Source organism: Rousettus aegyptiacus, unplaced genomic scaffold (genome assembly GCF_014176215.1).
Source record: "Rousettus aegyptiacus isolate mRouAeg1 unplaced genomic scaffold, mRouAeg1.p scaffold_m13_p_8, whole genome shotgun sequence".
Classification (NCBI taxonomy): Eukaryota; Metazoa; Chordata; class Mammalia; order Chiroptera; family Pteropodidae; genus Rousettus; species Rousettus aegyptiacus.
Window position 1 is genome coordinate 38,198,319 of NW_023416311.1, and position 17,808 is coordinate 38,216,126.

Below are 17,808 nucleotides of genomic sequence, written 5' to 3' on the forward strand. Positions count from 1 at the left end.
GGGGGTAAGGAATAAAGATATAGCATACATATAGTAAAAAAGCAACCTCAACGTTAACCAACACTTTAAAGGCCCAAACTAAACACTCCATCCCAGACCAACTCAGGGCAGATAATTTCAAGCTCCTAAGAACTCTCCCGAATACTTAAAAATATCCATTGAAAGTTTTTTTTTCCCCATACATATGCTATACCTTCATTCCTTATCCCCTCTTTACTAGATGTGACAACATGGATGGACCTTGAGATAATCATGCTAAGTGAAATAAGCCGACAGAAAAAGTTGAAAATCACAAGATATCACTTATATGTGGGATATAAACCTAAAAACAACAAATGAACAGGACAAACAAACAGAGACTCATGGACATGGACTATAGACTAGTGGTTACCAGAGGACTATAGAGTGTTGTCTACTAGTGGGGTGGGGAAGGAGTGGGGAGGTAGAAGGGGTAAAGGGAGTTAAATATAGGGGAACAGGGGGAGGGTGAAGTGTGTAAAGGGGATCAAATACATGGTAACTGAAGGAAACTGGACTTTGGGTGATATACACACAATAGAATATATAGATGTCAAATTATAATGTACACCTGAAAATTATATAATTGTATTAACCAATGTTACCCCAATAAACTTAATTTTTAAAATGTTAAAAAAATAAAAATAAAAATAAAGTGTTGGTAAGATTTCTTCAAAGGATAATGAATATTCAGTTTTAGAAATAAGGCATAATATGAACACAAGTCTAAAGATTAAAACAGGCAAAGTATGTTTGGAGGAGACTGATCATAAGCCCAGCTAGAAGAGTGTCCCTTATAACAGAATAATGGATGGTAGGCCAAAAAAGCAGGTTTGAGTTGGTTGTGCCAAGGTGAACAATTAGAACTTTCCCAAGGTAATGGAAAGCTAAGAATGTTTTTAAGCAAATGAATAACAAAATAAATGCAGATGAATTTTCTCAGGAAAATTAATCTGGTAGTACTACAAAGAGAAAGTGGTGATGATAAAATACTGATGCCTATGGTATCAAGCAACATTTTCTTCTTTAAGGCAATCAGAAGTCTTCAGGTTCAGAACCTGCAAATTTTCTTCCTGATACCTTAAGGAATCATTTGATTATACTGATACTTGTAAAAAGAAATTTACCTTTTACATAATGATTATAAAACCAAAGACCTTTTCATTCTAATTTGAACTGTCTAGCTTAACATGAAAAGATAACTCATTTTGAAAGTTATAAAAATTAATATCTAACATTAACCAACCTTATGTGAATCTAGATAGTCTAAGCAAGTTTCTATACAATAATGAAGATTATGGAACTACAGAGCTAGAAGATCAAACAAACATGAAGGGGAAAAAATCTCAACAATTTTTAGCATTCCATAATAAAGATCATTTTTGTAATACAGTGAGAATGAAAGGCATAAACAAAAGAAAGATAGATGAGAGATACTTGTTACTACTTTAAGGGACGAGGACACAGGAGTAACAAAAAGAATAGTCCAACAAATAGGTAAATATTGCAAGAGCCAAAACTCCTTTTACCATGAGTATGTTTAAAGTAGATCCCAAGAAGTAACTTTTTAGACTGGCAGCTCTATTAGAAATAAATTTTTAAAAAAGGAGAAAGGATTGGATCGGATCTACTTTGATTCTGCGCACAAAATGTTCTGGTAGAATCATATGGTCAAAGTATTTAAATCTCTACTATTTAAATTTTATTAAATTTGCAAAGTTCAGCTCAGTCAAGCTACAACTATACTTAGGCCTGGCTACCTATACACATATGGTACTCTATTAATCTATATAATATGCTGCCTACTAATTATGACTCTCCCAATTCTGATACTGCCTAGAACCATATTTAACTTATGCTATAACATCATATGCCCTATTTCTTTTGTTTTACTTTCAAGGTTATTTTACTTATCATATGCAAACAGAAGTCCATATAAAATTTTTCATTTTTTTACAGACTTGGAATAAAATAATAAAAAAATTATAGATTTTAGAAGAGTTGATCTTCTTTTTAGTACAAAGTTTATCCAGAAGTTGCAAGGTGATAACTATGTTTACAAAGAATGACTCTAACAAATGACTTCTCTTCAGTAGTGTATTTGTAAATAGCTTGAAGATTTATTATCATTCCTTTCCCTCAATCCAATCAATTTTTATATAACTAAGCTTTAGACATGTTCTACAGATAGTATTATAGTTCTTTGTCAACTCATAGAGAAGACTATGCTTTATTTCAAAATTATATAAGAATAGAATTCCTGACATCTCAAAGAGATATTTGAGAGAGTCAGGAATTTTATTTTCTATGGTACATCTTAGCCAAAGAAATTTGAAGCTACATCGTCCTGGAAATAAAGCAAGTCTCCAATTCAATAGAAAATACATACTTCAGAGACTATCCTGGCAAAAATCATATTCAAAACAAATCTCATATTACAAGATTACAAACCTTGCCTTGTTGCATTGAACAGTCTACACATCCTACTTGAATATTTCCATGTTTAGCTCCTGGAATTATTTGTAATCTTTCAAAATCACTTCCCAGTATAACAATGTCACATCCAGATGCATAAGCCTAAAAAAAATAAATAAAAATAAAAGTGATAAAATTGTTAACAAAATTATCATATAGAATACTGGCATTAAATAATTAATATTACATTTTAACAGTCTAATTTTAAATATTATTTTTTTAAATCTGTATTACTTGAGAATATTTTTTTTACCTCTCATATACAGTCCCATTAACAAACTTGATCAGCCCTATCTGCAAAAAATATACCAATTCTGTTCACGTCTTCCTTCTCCACTGAATGCTACAGCCCTTGTCTAAGCTATTATCTCTTTCTTGCACTATTGTTAATTATCTGACTGTTTCCATTCTTGCTCTCCTCTAATTCCTTTCCAAAGACAAGAATCATCTTTTTAAAATGTTTATTAAACAAAGTAATGTTCCTTGCTTAAACTATTTCAATAGTTTCCCCACTGCACTTGGAATAAAAGCTCATCTCCTTACTATAGTCAATGCCCTAAATGACTGTGCTAATTCTCCAAAACCATCTCAAGCTTCTTTTTCCTTTCCTCAACTGGCTCCTCATCCTATATTGCCCTTCTTTCTGTTCCACAGGCATATCAATCTGTTTCCACCTCAAGGTTGTTTATCTACCTTTTACCTGCCTAGTCTTTCTCTAGCCAGCTTCTTTTTGACATTCAAGTCTCAGTTTCTGACCATTCATAATCTCTCTATTTCTCTCTCATTCTTGCTCTTGTTCTCACTCTCCCTCTCTCAATCTCATTACTTTCCATCATGTTACTGTTCATTTTTCTTCATAGCATATATCACAATTTGTAAATGTCTTGCTTATTATCCATTTCTATTACTAGATGTTAAGTTCCAAGACAAAAAAGTAAGGTTCAAGTTTATAGTATACTCTGCTCAAGCCCACAATTCTAACTGAAGGGCCTGCTTTAGAAATACCTGTGGAATAAATGAAGTATTTAATTTCACAAAAATAACCTCCATAACCAAACAAAATAAAAGGGTAAATAGTGCAAGGCTTGTTGGTCCTGTATTTTATAGCTCTTTTTGAATTTCACAATGAGCGGAACTCTTTCAACCAGAATTCTTTTTGTGTCATTTTCCCTTCCTTCCTAGATCACAGGAGTTTCTCCTTCAAAGGGTACATGGCTCTCCTAGAATTCACATATTATAGGCTGGCATGCAGTATAACATTGACGATAAAATATCTATCACAAACTGTTGTCCATTCTAATCAATTCTTAAAGTTTTAATAATTCTTCATTTTTTCATTACTTTTGCACATGCATATATACCTTACTTAATAAAAAAATATATACTTAATATGTACTTTATGACCTAATTCCTACCAAAACCAAAATGGTCCTATACAAGCTACCAAAAAAATAAGAGACTTGAGAAAACAAATAAATCTTCTCACATTACAGACAAGGCAATGACGCCTAAATAGGCTGACATAACTTCTTAGTGGCAGAGAGAGGCTTTGAGAAACCTCATCTCCTGATTCTTGATCAAGTGCTATTTCCATGGCACCACCAGTTAATCATGCTTCCCTAGTTAATCATGCTTGCCCGGAATTTTCCTAAAAGAAATTAGGGATAATCAAGTCTGATTCCACTAGTGTCTCATAGGAAAAAATTGACTCAGTAAATAAACAAACAAAAAAATCTCATGATGGTCTGCTCACCTATATAAATATCCACAATAGATCATAAGGCTTGTCATAAGACCATTAGCAAGAATAAGTTCCAAAAACTAATTAAAGTTTTCATTCATAATTCTCTAAATATCTTAAGATCTCAGAAACTGATTTTTTATTATTAAATTTTGATAAAACATTGTCATTGTCTTCCCAAAATACTGTGTTAAATTTTGAATGTTTACAACTTAGATTTCCTCCTCTTTATAACAAATTTTTTTCAGTTTCCATTAACTGGAATACACAGACACACACACAATTTTGCTTTCCTTTTGTAATACCTAAAATTATCTACCTACGTTCAAAAATTGAACTGCAACTATTTTTGACAATCACAACTCTAAATTTTCCAGAATTAAGTCTACCTTAAGCCTAAGTACCTTACAAAATTATTGTTTAATACAGGTATTAAACATTTGCAAAGTTGATAAATGCAGTTATTCCAGAAATATACTTAACCCTATAGAGAAGAAGATGCCAACTTATAATACAATGAACAAACCAAACCCTAGGTCATTCAAAGAATTATCCAATTTTGGATTATCTTTGTTCTTTTGCTGTTGCTGTATTTTATTATCACTGTCATTGGACTTTTCCTTAGTGACAGTACTAGAAGGTCCAAAGCTCTCTTTCTAGTTTTGGTGAACTTTAAATCAAATGAAAATTATTGATCTTCGTCTAGAATCTCTCTCAGTCATTCCTCATTTCTTCTCTGAGAGTTATAACTAAAGTATGGCAATAAACTACTAGATGAGAAAAAAAGGATATAACAAACCACACTCCGCATTTCACATATGTGACTATTTTGCTTGGGGCTTATAATAAAGATCCTGTGGTTTTCTTGATATAAAATGTACATGTTTACAGTTTATTTAACTGTAAAATTAAATGTAGGATGCATTAAAAACTCAAATCATATGTCACATTTCTTAATCATTTTCAAGAATTTCAACTGTTTCCTAAAAAATCCTGTTGTACACAGAATATTGGTTGAATAAACTATGGTACCCTATCCATAATGGAATATTATGCAGTTGTAAAAAGAATAAGGAAGATATCTATTAATTGACAATGAAGTGATTTCTAGGGGCGATTATTAAGTGAGAAAAACAAAGTACAGTACAATGGGCATACATGGTATATTATTTTTTGTGTATGGAACAAGGAACAAGAAAACATACATGTATCTGCTTATTTCAAAAAAAAACACAGGAAGGATAATACTAGGAAACAAAAAAGTTTGTTATTGACAAAGCAGGGGAGGATAGAGTGGAAAGGATATGGGAAAGAATGATACTTCTAACTTTTTATATACTTATGACTTTTGTAAACATGTTATATACATTGAAAAATTAGATCAATTAGAATGAGGTGGGGAATAAAAAGAAATGAACTGCTTTTCAAATGAATACTATGGCCACACCTAAAGACAGATGGCAGGAAGAAACTAAGTAACATGAGCACACAATTTGATCATATTTCTTCTCTTGGGCAGCTAAAAGAAAAAACTAGTCTTCCTCCTTTGTTTCTCCTTTACTGTCACACTACCACCAAATTCACAATACTTTTGCAACTAGATGTGTGGGAATTTTAACCACACCAAGCAATGCTGTGACACCAACTGGGTGTCCTATAATTTATCTCAATTTTTATACTATCTAGAGATAGCATCAGATTCCACAGATTAAGAAGGGCTTAGTCTTAACTGAGACTGCCCTCCACTTTAGGTACTAATCATACATAGTAGAAACACAGATAACCCACAATTTCTGTCCTACTTGGCTACAAATCCGAGGTTCTCATGACCTCCCTCCTTGGATTCAAAGATTTGCTAAACAGCTCACAGAACTCAGAGAAACTTACTTGCAGTTTACCAGTTTATTAAATGATAAAAATGAAGACTACAGATGAACGGCCAGATGAAGAGATACATAGGGTGACATCTGTGATGGTTCCTAGCACAGGATTTTCTGTCCTGTGGAGTTGGGGTGTGTCACCCTCCTGGCACGGGATGTGCTCACCAAACTAAATGCTCTCTAAAGCTCGTACTGTTGGAATTTTATGGAAGCTTCTTCATGTAGACATGATCAATTATTAACTCAATTTTCAGCCCCTTTCTCCTATCTGGAAAATAGCGGGTAAGCCTGAAAATTCCAACCTTCTTATCATGGCTTGGTCTTTCGTCTTTCTGGTGACCAACCACTATCTAGGAATCACCCAGTTGTCTCATTAGAACAAAAGATATTCCTACTGCTCTTATCATATAGGGAATTTATAAGGATTTCAAAAGCTTTGTGCCAGAAATGTGGTGGGAAGTGGGGTGGGGGACAGGGAGAGGAAATACAAACAAATTCTGAACTCTTTCTGGAGGTTTGTTAATTATAGTGGTACATACTATGCAATTCTGAAAATATTTTAGATTATAGGAAGAGCCAAGGTTCTCACGCTATAAGAAAGAAGAAAGATATGAAGTGGGGGAAGTCACAATATAGATATGTACAGTTGGACTGGAACTGGAAATGTTGATATAAAAATTATGCTTTCCAAAATATACATACAATAAAAAAGTCCTCCCTTAATGGCACTGGTAGGTTTTGTTAAGCTATATATAATGAAACTAATTTTACCACAGGCTAATTGATAAAAGTTACATTCCTATGGCACCTCACCAATGTTACAACCAAATGATGCTGAAAGAAACAACATTATTCGAGGACCTGCTATATTTTCATATATACATGTAAACATGTTTGTATATATTTGTATGTTATACACGTTACATATGTATGTCCAATGTAAGGGCCAAGAGGTAGATATTCCAGTAACAATGAGATCATCAAGAATCTTGATCTTGTTCTCTAGTATCCCCTACTAAAAGAAACCAAGGCTCCTCAAAGAAATGGCTAGGGAAGGGTAGCTATAATGAGAGCCTAGAATACCTTGTTATGCCAGAAAGGAGATGCTTAAAAAATAAAAATTTTTAAAAAAAAGGGAAAAAAAATGAGGCAGTATTTATAATCAATGGATGCTCAATCCAGGGGAAAATAGTCTATAGCCATGCTACCCTGAACATGCCTGATCTCAGAACCTAAGCAGGGTCGGGCCTGGTTAGTACTTGGATGGGAGACCACCTTGGAATATCAGGTACTGTAAGTGTTTAAATACATACATATATACATACATACATAAATAAAATAAAAGTGGTATCAAGAGAAAATTTTGATGAGTATGAGGATACTTGCATGTTCATAAAATGTTTATCGCACACTGCTTATTGTGCCAAGAAAAAAAAAACTAGTGGAAACACTGGGCAACATCTTGATCAGTCATTCAGTCATCAAAATTAATATCACTAATAACAGAGACCATGAGTCACCAAATGTGATAACAAGAGAAGGACACAACATCATTTATTCATAATTTTGGAAAAGAATGCATAACCTCGAACTAATCAAGAAGAAACATCACACAAATGCAACATGAGAAAAGGTTTGTTTTTATTTTCCTAATTTTAATTGTATTATTTTTTTACAGTTGTCATTCAATATTATGTTACTCTCAGGTGTATATCAGTGGTTAGATATTTATATCACTTACAAAACGATCCCTCTAATAAGTTTTGCACCTATCAGGCACCACATATAGTTATAACAATATTAATTGTATTCCCCATGCTGAACCTTACAGCTCCATAACTATTTTGAAACTGCCAATTTGTACTTCTACTCCACCATCTTGACTGGAACTAAAAGGATTGTTTTTTAAAAGGGAAAGGTACTATAATACTCAAATGTCAATGTCAAAAGGAATAAAGAAAAAGGAAAATAATGCTAAAGAGACATGATAAATACATGTAATACTTGCTCACAGACTGAATCCTGAAGCGAAGGGATAAAAATGCCAAAGAACACTTATATCAACCAATAAAACTAGAACATGGACAATACTTTAGATAAAAGTAGCGTATCAATGTAAACTTATGAAGTTGATATCTATACTATGATTATGTAAAAGAATATTCCTATTATGAAATATAAACTAAATTACTTAAGGATAAAGGGTCATGATGTCTGTAACTCATCCTCAAATGTTTTGGTGTAAAAAATTATGTAGGCACACAGATATACAGTGTGCACAAATGACAAAAAAAAGGGGGTTAAATTACTATCAATAGCCAATCTAGGTAAAGAGAATATGGGTGTCCCTTGTACTATTTTTATTTTACAACTTTTTCTAAGTATGAAATTACTTCTAAATAGTTATTTTCCATGTAATAATGAAAACACCTAAAACCTAAATAATTATTTCCAAAATAATTACAACAAAAAATTTTATCACTGTTAGTGATTTCTCCTTTCTTTCCCAAACTACAGTCATCTGAGGAAATTTCTTTCTCTTTGGCATTATGCTTCAGGTCCAATGCTTTTCACTGGTATCCCATTTAATCCTCACAATAATTCTGTGAGGTATTTACTATAATTACCCCATTTTACTAATAAAGGAAATTCAAGCTTAGAGAAATTGTGTAATTGGCTTAAATTTCAGAGCTAGTATAAGGCACAACTGAGAACGAAACCAAGTTATAACTAATGGGAAAGAACATGCTTCCATCCATCTGCTATTCCGCCAGGCAGTGCCTTATAAACACACTCTGGTATGAATTCAATAATTTTTCCCTAATTTTTTCCCATAAATAAAAATGCCTTATTCGGATTTTAGGCAACCAGAACTCCCATAACTGTTGGTAGAAATGTAAAATAAAACTGTACAACTACTAAGGAAAGCTAAACACATGCTACCCAATAATCTGGCAATTCTACTCCTAAGTTTATACCCAACAAAAATGCATCCATATGTAAACAAAGAGACATATATAAGAATATTCATGTCTATTCATAAAAGCCACAAAGAACAAACTCAAATATCTATCAACAATGGGATAATTGGCTCTGGAAGACACCATGTAATTTTAAGTTTTACTTTAACCTGCATGCTATAATTGTGTTTTATGCATATATAAAGAGGAAAAACTTTGATATGTAAAACCAATGGAATGTATAAATAAATTATAGTATAATCATTTATGGAATACTATAAAGCAATGGTTATCAAACTTTCTGGTCTCAGGAATTCTCTGCACTCTTAAAGTGTTGAGGATAACTACCCTCTTTTCCCCCTAACCAAAAGCTTTAGATTGTGTGCATGATCACTATCAATATTTATTCTTTTGGAAATTAAAAGTAAGAAACATAATATCCCAAATGCATCAGTAATCAAAACCACCCAACTAATAAAAGCTCAGGGCCAGATGGATTAATCAGCGTATTCTACCTAACACTTAAAGAAGAATTTACACCAATTTTCCTTAAACTCTTCCCAAACACAGAAAAAGAAAGAATACTTTCAAGTTCATTTTACAAAGCCAACATTACCCTGATGCCAAAGCTGGATAGGGACACTTCAAGAAAATTACAGACCAATATTTCTGATGAACACAAATACATTCAACAAGATAGTAGCAAACCAATTCAACAGCACATTAAAAAGATCACATACCAAGCAGGATTAATCCCTGGGATGCAAGAATGGTTCAATAAAGTCCATATATGACAAGCCAATAGCTAACATACTCAATTGTGAAAGGCTGCAAGCCTTCTTCTAAGATTATAAACAAGACAAGGATGCCCATTCTCACCACTTTCATTCAACATAGTACTAGAAATGCTAGATAGAGCAATTAGGTTAGGCAAGAAAAATAAAAGGCATCCAAACTAAAAAGGAAGATGTAAAATTGTATCTGTTTGCAGATGACAAGATATTATATATAGAAAACCCTGAAGACTCCATCAAAAAAACAGAATAAATGAATTCAAACTTAGAATTCAAAATTGACATACTAAAATCAGTTGCATTTCTATTTACTAACAAACTATTCAAAAAAGAAATTAACAATCCAATTTATAATAGCATAAAAAAAATAAAATACTGAATAAATTTAACCAAGGTGAAAGATCTTGTATACTGAAAACTATAAGACATTGATTAAATAAATTGAAGATGAAACAAATAAATGGAAAGATATCTTCTGTTCTTGGAGTAGAAGACTTAATATCATTAAAATATCCTTATTACCCAAAGTGATCAACAGAGTCAATGCAATCCCTATCAAAATTCCAATGGTACTTTTCACAGAAATTTAAAAAAAAAATTCCTAAAATTCATATGCCAAAGCAATCTTGAGCCAGAACTAAGCTGAAGCCATCACGCTTCCTGATTTCAAACGATATTACATAACTATAGTCATCAAAACAATATGGTACTGGCATAAAAGCCGACACATTGATCAAAGAACAGAATCATGAGCCCATGTATAAACCCAAGCATATATGGGCAATTAATATTCGATAAAGTCACCAAGAATACATAATGGGAAAATAGTCTCTTCAATAAATGGTGTCGGGAAAACTGGACAACCACATGCAAAAGATTGAAACTGGACCCTTATCTTACATCACACACAAAAATCAACTCAAAATAAAGACTTAAATGCAAGGCCTGAAATCTAAAGGTTTCAAAGAAAACTCCTAGAAGAAAATACAGGTAGTAAACTCCTTGACACTGATCTTCATAATGATTTTTTGTATGACACCAAAGCACATGCAAAAACAATAATTAATAAGTGGGGCTACATCAAATTAAAAAGCTTCTGCACAACCAAAGGAATAATCAACAAAATAAAAAGGAAACCTATGAAATGGGAAAAAATGTTTGCAAACTGTATCTGATACGAAATTAAAACCCAAAATATATAAGAAACTCATACTACTCAATGGCAAAAAAAAAATCTGATTAAAAAGTGAACAGAGGATTTGATAGAAATTTTTCCGAAGAAGACATATAAATGGCCAATACATTAAAAACTTTACTAATCATGACCTTGTGCCTGTTAGAATGGTTATTATAAAAAATGAATGAATGAATAAATGAATGAATGACAAATGTTGGTGAAGATGTGGAGAAAAGGGAACCCCTGTGCCCTCTTAATGGAAATGTAAATTGAGATAGCCACTATGAAACACGGTATGGAGTTTCCTCAAAAAAATAAAAATCTGAACTACCATGATCCAGTAATCCAACTTCTGAGCATACAGCCAAAGATGATGAAATCACTATCTTGAAGAGATATCTATCTGCACTACCATATTCACTGCAGCCAAGACATAGAAACAATCTAAATGTCCATCAACAGATGAATGAATATATACAATGGATATTACTCAGCCACAAAAAGGAAATCCTGCCAATTGTGACAACCTTGAAAGCACTGTGTTAGGTGAAATATGTCAGACAGAGCATAACGAATATAGATTCCACCTACATGTGGAATCTAAAAACACTGTACTAATACAAACAAAACAATGGTGGTTGGCATAGGGTGATGGGCAGAGAAAACAGGGAGATGTCAGTCAAAAAAGTACAAACTTTCAGTTACATGATAAATAAGTTTTAGAGATCTCATGTGCAGCACAGTGACTACAGTTAACAGTACTGTACTGTATACTTGAAAACTGCTATGAGAGTAAAGCTTTAATAGTCTTACCATAACAACAAAAAATGGTAATTGTGTGAGGTAAAGGATATGTTAACTAACCTTACTGTGGTAAACATTACACTATATATGTATCAAATCATAGCACTGTACACCTTAAACTTACGCGATGATTTATGTCAATTCAATCTCAATAAAACTGGAAAAATAATCCAAACCAGGTGTCATCCAAAATCACTGGAAATAAACCTATCTTCTTATGGATATTTCTAATAATTATGAAATTAATTCTAGAGTTTATACAACATAATGAGGCAATAAGCAAGTACACATACACATACAGACACACAAATAGGGAAAACAACCTTTAAAATGGGCTGTGCATAATTTTAAAATATACCAAAGAATTTCTTCCTAGTATCTTTCCTGGTTAAATGACTTAGGTTTAGTATGTTACAATTAACATTATTCTCACTTTTCAAAACGTTAAGAATTAGTATTACTTCAATAATCTTAAAGGTGCTTTAATACTATTTAAAATATAACATTTTAAAACAGTCAAATTTTTAAAACGTAGTTCAATTTAGTAATTATAATGGCATTTGAGCGCCACAAAAATCTTTCTTTCTCTAGGTACAAACAGTATTAAACTTTCCCTCCTCTATTCACTATACCCACAAACACCCACATGCCCCCTCCAAAAAAGCTTTCTATCCTCCCACCTTTAAAGGATTCCCTAAAGTGAAAAAACAAAAAGTTAAACTAAAGGATGCTTACTATCACAGAAAATTGAGGAAGGAGAACGCTAATTAAGCCTTCAGTTCTCTGCCAACAGCCAGATAGCTGCCATCAGTCTTTGCCTTCTAATCTGGGTCCCCTTGGCTAGGAACACTGGGTTGTCCAATACAAAAGGGGTGCTGGATCTAGAACATATTTACTTTCCCTCCTATAGCAAAGGTGTTTAAACTCTACACTAGAATCAGGATGTCATAAATATTAACACAATCTGTCTCTTAGAAATCACCTCCCTTTCCATTTCATTCGAAACATAGTTTCAACACTAAGCATGGATAAACTAAAAAAAGAAAAGGGGGAAAAAAAAAAAAAAGAAATTCAAAGAGTGTAAAAGAACCTGCCCTTGGATATACGACTAACTATAAGGGACTAGGCTGGAAATCAAATCCAGGTAATGACTCTAGTATCGGATGTCACCAGTACTTCAATCACTGTTTTAGACACTCACAATGAAACCTTGAAAGACATATGCAAGGCAAGACTGGTTAATGATACCATGAAATCTCAAATAAAGTGCTTTGAAAGTGTAAAAGAGAGGGTCACTGCTACTAGCTTTAATACTAACAGCAAAGTCAAAATAGTTTGATGCCAGTTTAATTAATAAAAAAGAGTATCTAATTCTTAGATATACTATTTAGTAATTGCATATTTAAAAATCTAGACTCCATGAGAACTGGCATTCAATTTAATTTCAATTTAAAACCTCTCAGACTTTTTTACTCAGAAAACAGGGTCTCATCTCCTGTAATCTTTCAAAACATGAACAGATAAGTTATCTGCAAAAATGCAAAGGGAGGAATTATAAACACAGGACTGTCTTCAGAGAAGGCATAAAGTACAAAGAAGAATAAAAGAATTCTTCAAGGGGCCCTCCAAGAGGAAGATCCTATGTCTCTACCTCAAGTAAAACTAGAATTTAGGGACATTTTTTAGTCTGCACATACCATCTACCACTAATGTTTGCTACTTTCCTATCAAAGAAAAGAATTCAAAATCAAAAGATTAAAAATAAAACCCAAGAATTGATCAATACCCAATCCCTTCTGATCTTGGAAGCTAAGCAGGGTCGGGCCTGGTTAGTACTTGGATGGGAGACCACTTAGGAAGATCGGGCACTGTAGGTGTAAAATAATTAATTAATTAATTAGTTTAAAGAATTAATCAATAAATAGATTCTCCCTGTAAACATGAAAGAAAAAAATAAAGGGCTATTTCAAGAGAGATAAATAAAAGATACATATAGTGTCCAGGAAACTGATGGCACAAAATTTAATTTATAACAGAATTATCAACTTAATGTTAAAGGGTCAGGAATGAATTCGCTGAAACGGAAAAGGATGACTGTTAATCTTCAAACTACCACCAAAATTACAGAGAGTGGGGATCTCAACACTAAATAAATAAAAAATTATGTTTACCTTACTTATTGGAATGTTTCTTGAGCTCTGAAAGAAATCTGCAGTAGGCTTGGAGAAGATTAAAGCCTGGTCTGTGGAAATGGACTTTAAAATTCAGTGGGAGGGGTCAACAAGCTACATGACCATTTAGAATGACTATATAATCTTTGGCACATTAACTTAACTCTCCTTTTAAAATAACACAGAAGCATTCATAAAGGTTTTATATCCACTTAGAAGGGTCATGTAGGTATATAAATAGGCCAGCATATGTTTTGAAGACCACATCACTGCTTACGCAGAGTCTGAACACCTTATTAGAAAAAGTTCTTAGAATTTACGTCGGAAAAAGCATTCATAACGTTAGGAGATGGCAGAAAATGCAACACTACCATCCTATAATCTCCCACTAGGAAAACTTCCCCAAAATGCTCTTTATTCCTCCCTCTAAACAACAAGACCAGAGAGCAATGCTTAACTACAGTTGCTCACAGAAACCCTCAGTGTTCACTCTTATTTCAAGCTAAGTTAATTAACATCTAGAATTAGAATCTCTAAAACTGCTAGTGTCAATTGCAAGCTCATGTGTGTATGTGTCACTCTACAGGGGAGGCATGGACTGTTTTAAAGCAAAGCACTTGGTTGGCATAGATCTAAAAGCATAATTCAGGAATTAAATGCCTGCATCATGTTAAATAATGAGTATTATTTATTCTGACAAAAAAAATACACAAAAAAACTAAAGTATACCAAAACAAACAAACAAATAAATCAAAAAAACCCTGGGTATCCGTCAAGCTACTTACTTTGTTTCACTTATTTATGTAAAATTTAGTTTTACTTTTAATCCCAACTAAGAGATAACTAACTACACAAGTCGTAGCAAAAACCATCAGCATTTTAAATATGTTTAGATAAAGATTATCATGTGCAATACTAACTTAATTTGACTTTATTATAAAAACTATAATTAAGGCAGAAAATACCACTATACTAGTAAATAGGCAGAAATTTGGAGCCATCTTCTTTCCAATATCTGGGGAAGACTAATGAACATGTCAATTGCAGTAAACCTTAACCTTGAATTACCACTACATAGCAAAGAGGGGTTTTAGTGAAAAACAGTAATACAACTTTTAGTAATTATGGTGAGCAATCTAAAATAAATAGATTTCCCAGGACTACTAAACTGCTACATATGGAATTCAAAAGAATGCAGGAGTAAATCATTTATACAAAATATTTACTTTCTAAAGTTATTCCTCAGTGAATCTGAAGAAAAAGATGAAAAGCACTGTTTTCACTATATTTTTAACCAGAGCTAGTTGTTAACAATTAGTAACTGTTTGAAAACACCCACTCTTTTTAACTACAAGCATATTTGACCTTAACTTAGAATAAGAAATGAATTCAATCTCACCTATTTCTAAACTTGACAATTTGAGCCTATGGAGTGGGTAATAAAAAGCTTCCCCCTCCCAATCACACACACATTACACATGATTTTTGTTTAAACGATCTTGACAAAACATCCCATTAGAGTAAACATTTTAAAAATCCTACCAAACATTCTAACTTCCGAGTTCAGGCTCTGCACAGCAAGTACCTCAATGACCGGAACGTTTCTGCTTCCTTCGCTTTCAAAGGCCAGGACCGCCTGGCACTAGGGGGCGGGGACCTCCGTGGGGGACCCGGGGACCTCCGCGGGGACGACTAGGCGTTCTTGGCCTCCTGCCCGTCATTCTGGGCCAAGCCCGGCTGATTCAGGGACGTGGGAGCCTCCCTTACCGTGAAGCGCTGGTCGCCGACGCTGCCCACGGAAAAGCAGTGGTCGCCGGGGTTCACAGCCCCAGTCAGCACCTGGTGCAGGTTCATGTTGGCGCTTTAGTCCAGCAACCGACACCGCGTCCGGCTCATGCCCGGGGTCAGCAGTGGCTTCCCTCCCTCCTTCCGTCAGGGGCGGCGGCCGTTTTGGGGCGGCGACCGCGGCAGCGACGGGTGCCAGGAGCCGGAGCCGCTCTGCTGGGGCCCGCAGCTCATCCCGAGCCCTGGCGGGCGAGGCCCGGAGGGGGCGGGCCGGCGAGCGGGCGGGGCTCCGTGCTCGTCCGCGCACCTGTCACAGTCCGCGCAGGCCCAGGTGAAGCTCGGGGGGTCGGCCGAGCGGCCGCAGCACCGGCTCACTGGCCAGGAAGGCCGCGCGGTCCACCCACGTCTTAGGTTCTGGACGGCTGGTCTTGACCGAGCCCAAGTGGCGCAGGGAACATGCACGTTTAACCTGTTTCTCCTCAGCTCCGGTGCCCGTCACCCCCACAGGCCTTGGCCACTCACTACGCGTCGCTAGGTCCTTTCGGCCAAAATATCGCGAGATTTCCCGGAGCGAAGCGGAATACTGCGGTAAAGGATTCACTTTTTTACCACAGTACAATATAGAGATCAGCAAGTGGATATGAAAACGCCTCTTCTAGTCAGATGCTGGCCAATCCCAAGCTCTAGTCCACCTATGGCTCCGCCCACCACCGAGGGGCGATCGATCACTTTGAGGCTTGTGAGCGATTCTGTCCATTTGAGTGTTGAACGTAGGGAACCAGGTAGAAATACAGTGAGCCTAGAATGAGGTGAGAATTTTCAGGTTATGTTTTACTTTAGAGCTTAGTCTGACCGTTGGGCCAGAAAGTTCAAAAGGGAGAAGTGCATTAGAAATGGAGTTGCAGAGTCCTCGATCTTGGTAGAGACTACAAGTCCCAGCAAGCACCGCTTTCCTAGGCGGCCTGGGAGTACTCCTAAGTGACCCTGGAAGCGTCTCTCTCCCGGCGTAATAGTTGCTCCAGTTGGACGTGCGTTTCCAATTCCTTAAGCAGGATATTCTTTAAAGGTTTAAACACTTCATAAGTACTAAAATGAAATGTTTTCACCTAGTTTACCTTAACAAGACGTTTGAAGTAATGCTGTAATAATATTGCACCAGTGCTGTGTCGAGTGTTTGTTTTGGAAGAACCTAAGAATTCCAAAATGTTTATTGTGACAGTTACAACAGTGAGATTCCAACTCTCTTTGTGTTTTGACACAATTTTGTATTATTGATAAACATCTATTTATATGTCTCCTCCCATATCCCTACCATAAGCCTGTTAGAGGCACACTGGCCTGCTTGTCTCTATCCCAAGCGTCTAGCACAGTGATAGTTCCAATTTATAAATTTCAGTTAAGTAAATGTTAAATGAATAAATTTACATTTGTAAATGAACTCCACATAAAAAGAGTAGTTTTGAAAAATTACAAAATTTATTTTTATATACTTTTATTATGAGAAAAAAAAAAAAACACCAATAGATACTTGGATGGAAAGAGTACCAGTAATTTCGTTTTGTTTTCCCTAAGTTTTTTGCAATGTATGTTTACTTTGTTTTGAAGTTAAAAGTTTCTTAAAAAACATGTTTGAAGAGTCATCTCTCTTTTTTAACTTGAAAGATGTAAATTCCACTATTAGTCCCAATCTCTTCATAAAAATGAGAAACTTAAAACAATTTTTAAAGTTTTTAAAAAACTTATTAAAATCTCATACACTCACTTTAATTTGTATTTTAATTATTCAAATTTTATTTAAAGTGACTTAAAGTTAATTTTATATTTTAAACTCTGAATCACATAAATTTTGTGTCTGGCTCTAAAGCTTAACATGTTTTCTCATTCTCTTCTGCCCAATTTTTGGTTTTGAAGGGCATTCAGGTATAGAAACTAAGTGACCTAGTGGTTAAGAAATCTGAGATCTACTTTTGATCTGGCTGTGTGACCTTGGAAAGTCTTGTTAA

The 17,808-nt window shown here is 34.6% G+C and overlaps 1 protein-coding gene across 10 annotated transcripts in view; it reads right to left on the bottom strand.

Annotated features, from left to right (window-relative positions):
• DMXL1 (Dmx like 1) overlaps positions 1-16,420 on the bottom strand; it is a 119,234-nt gene extending 102,814 nt beyond the window's left edge. For 5 of the 10 annotated variants that reach the window (XM_016145319.2, XM_016145323.2, XM_016145321.2 and 2 more), the window contains exons 1-2: positions 15,788-16,420; positions 2,470-2,595 (exon numbers count right to left, since the gene is read on the bottom strand). In XM_016145319.2, coding sequence (XP_016000805.2) covers positions 2,470-2,595; positions 15,788-15,874 — 213 coding nt within the window. In that variant the 5' untranslated portion in view covers positions 15,875-16,420. Of the gene's footprint in view, positions 1-2,469; positions 2,596-15,562; positions 15,766-15,787 lie in introns of those variants that run through there. The other 5 variants (XM_016145325.2, XM_016145322.2, XM_016145317.2 and 2 more) reach the window with 4 other exon arrangements.
• Between the last annotated feature and the right edge of the window lie 1,388 nt (positions 16,421-17,808).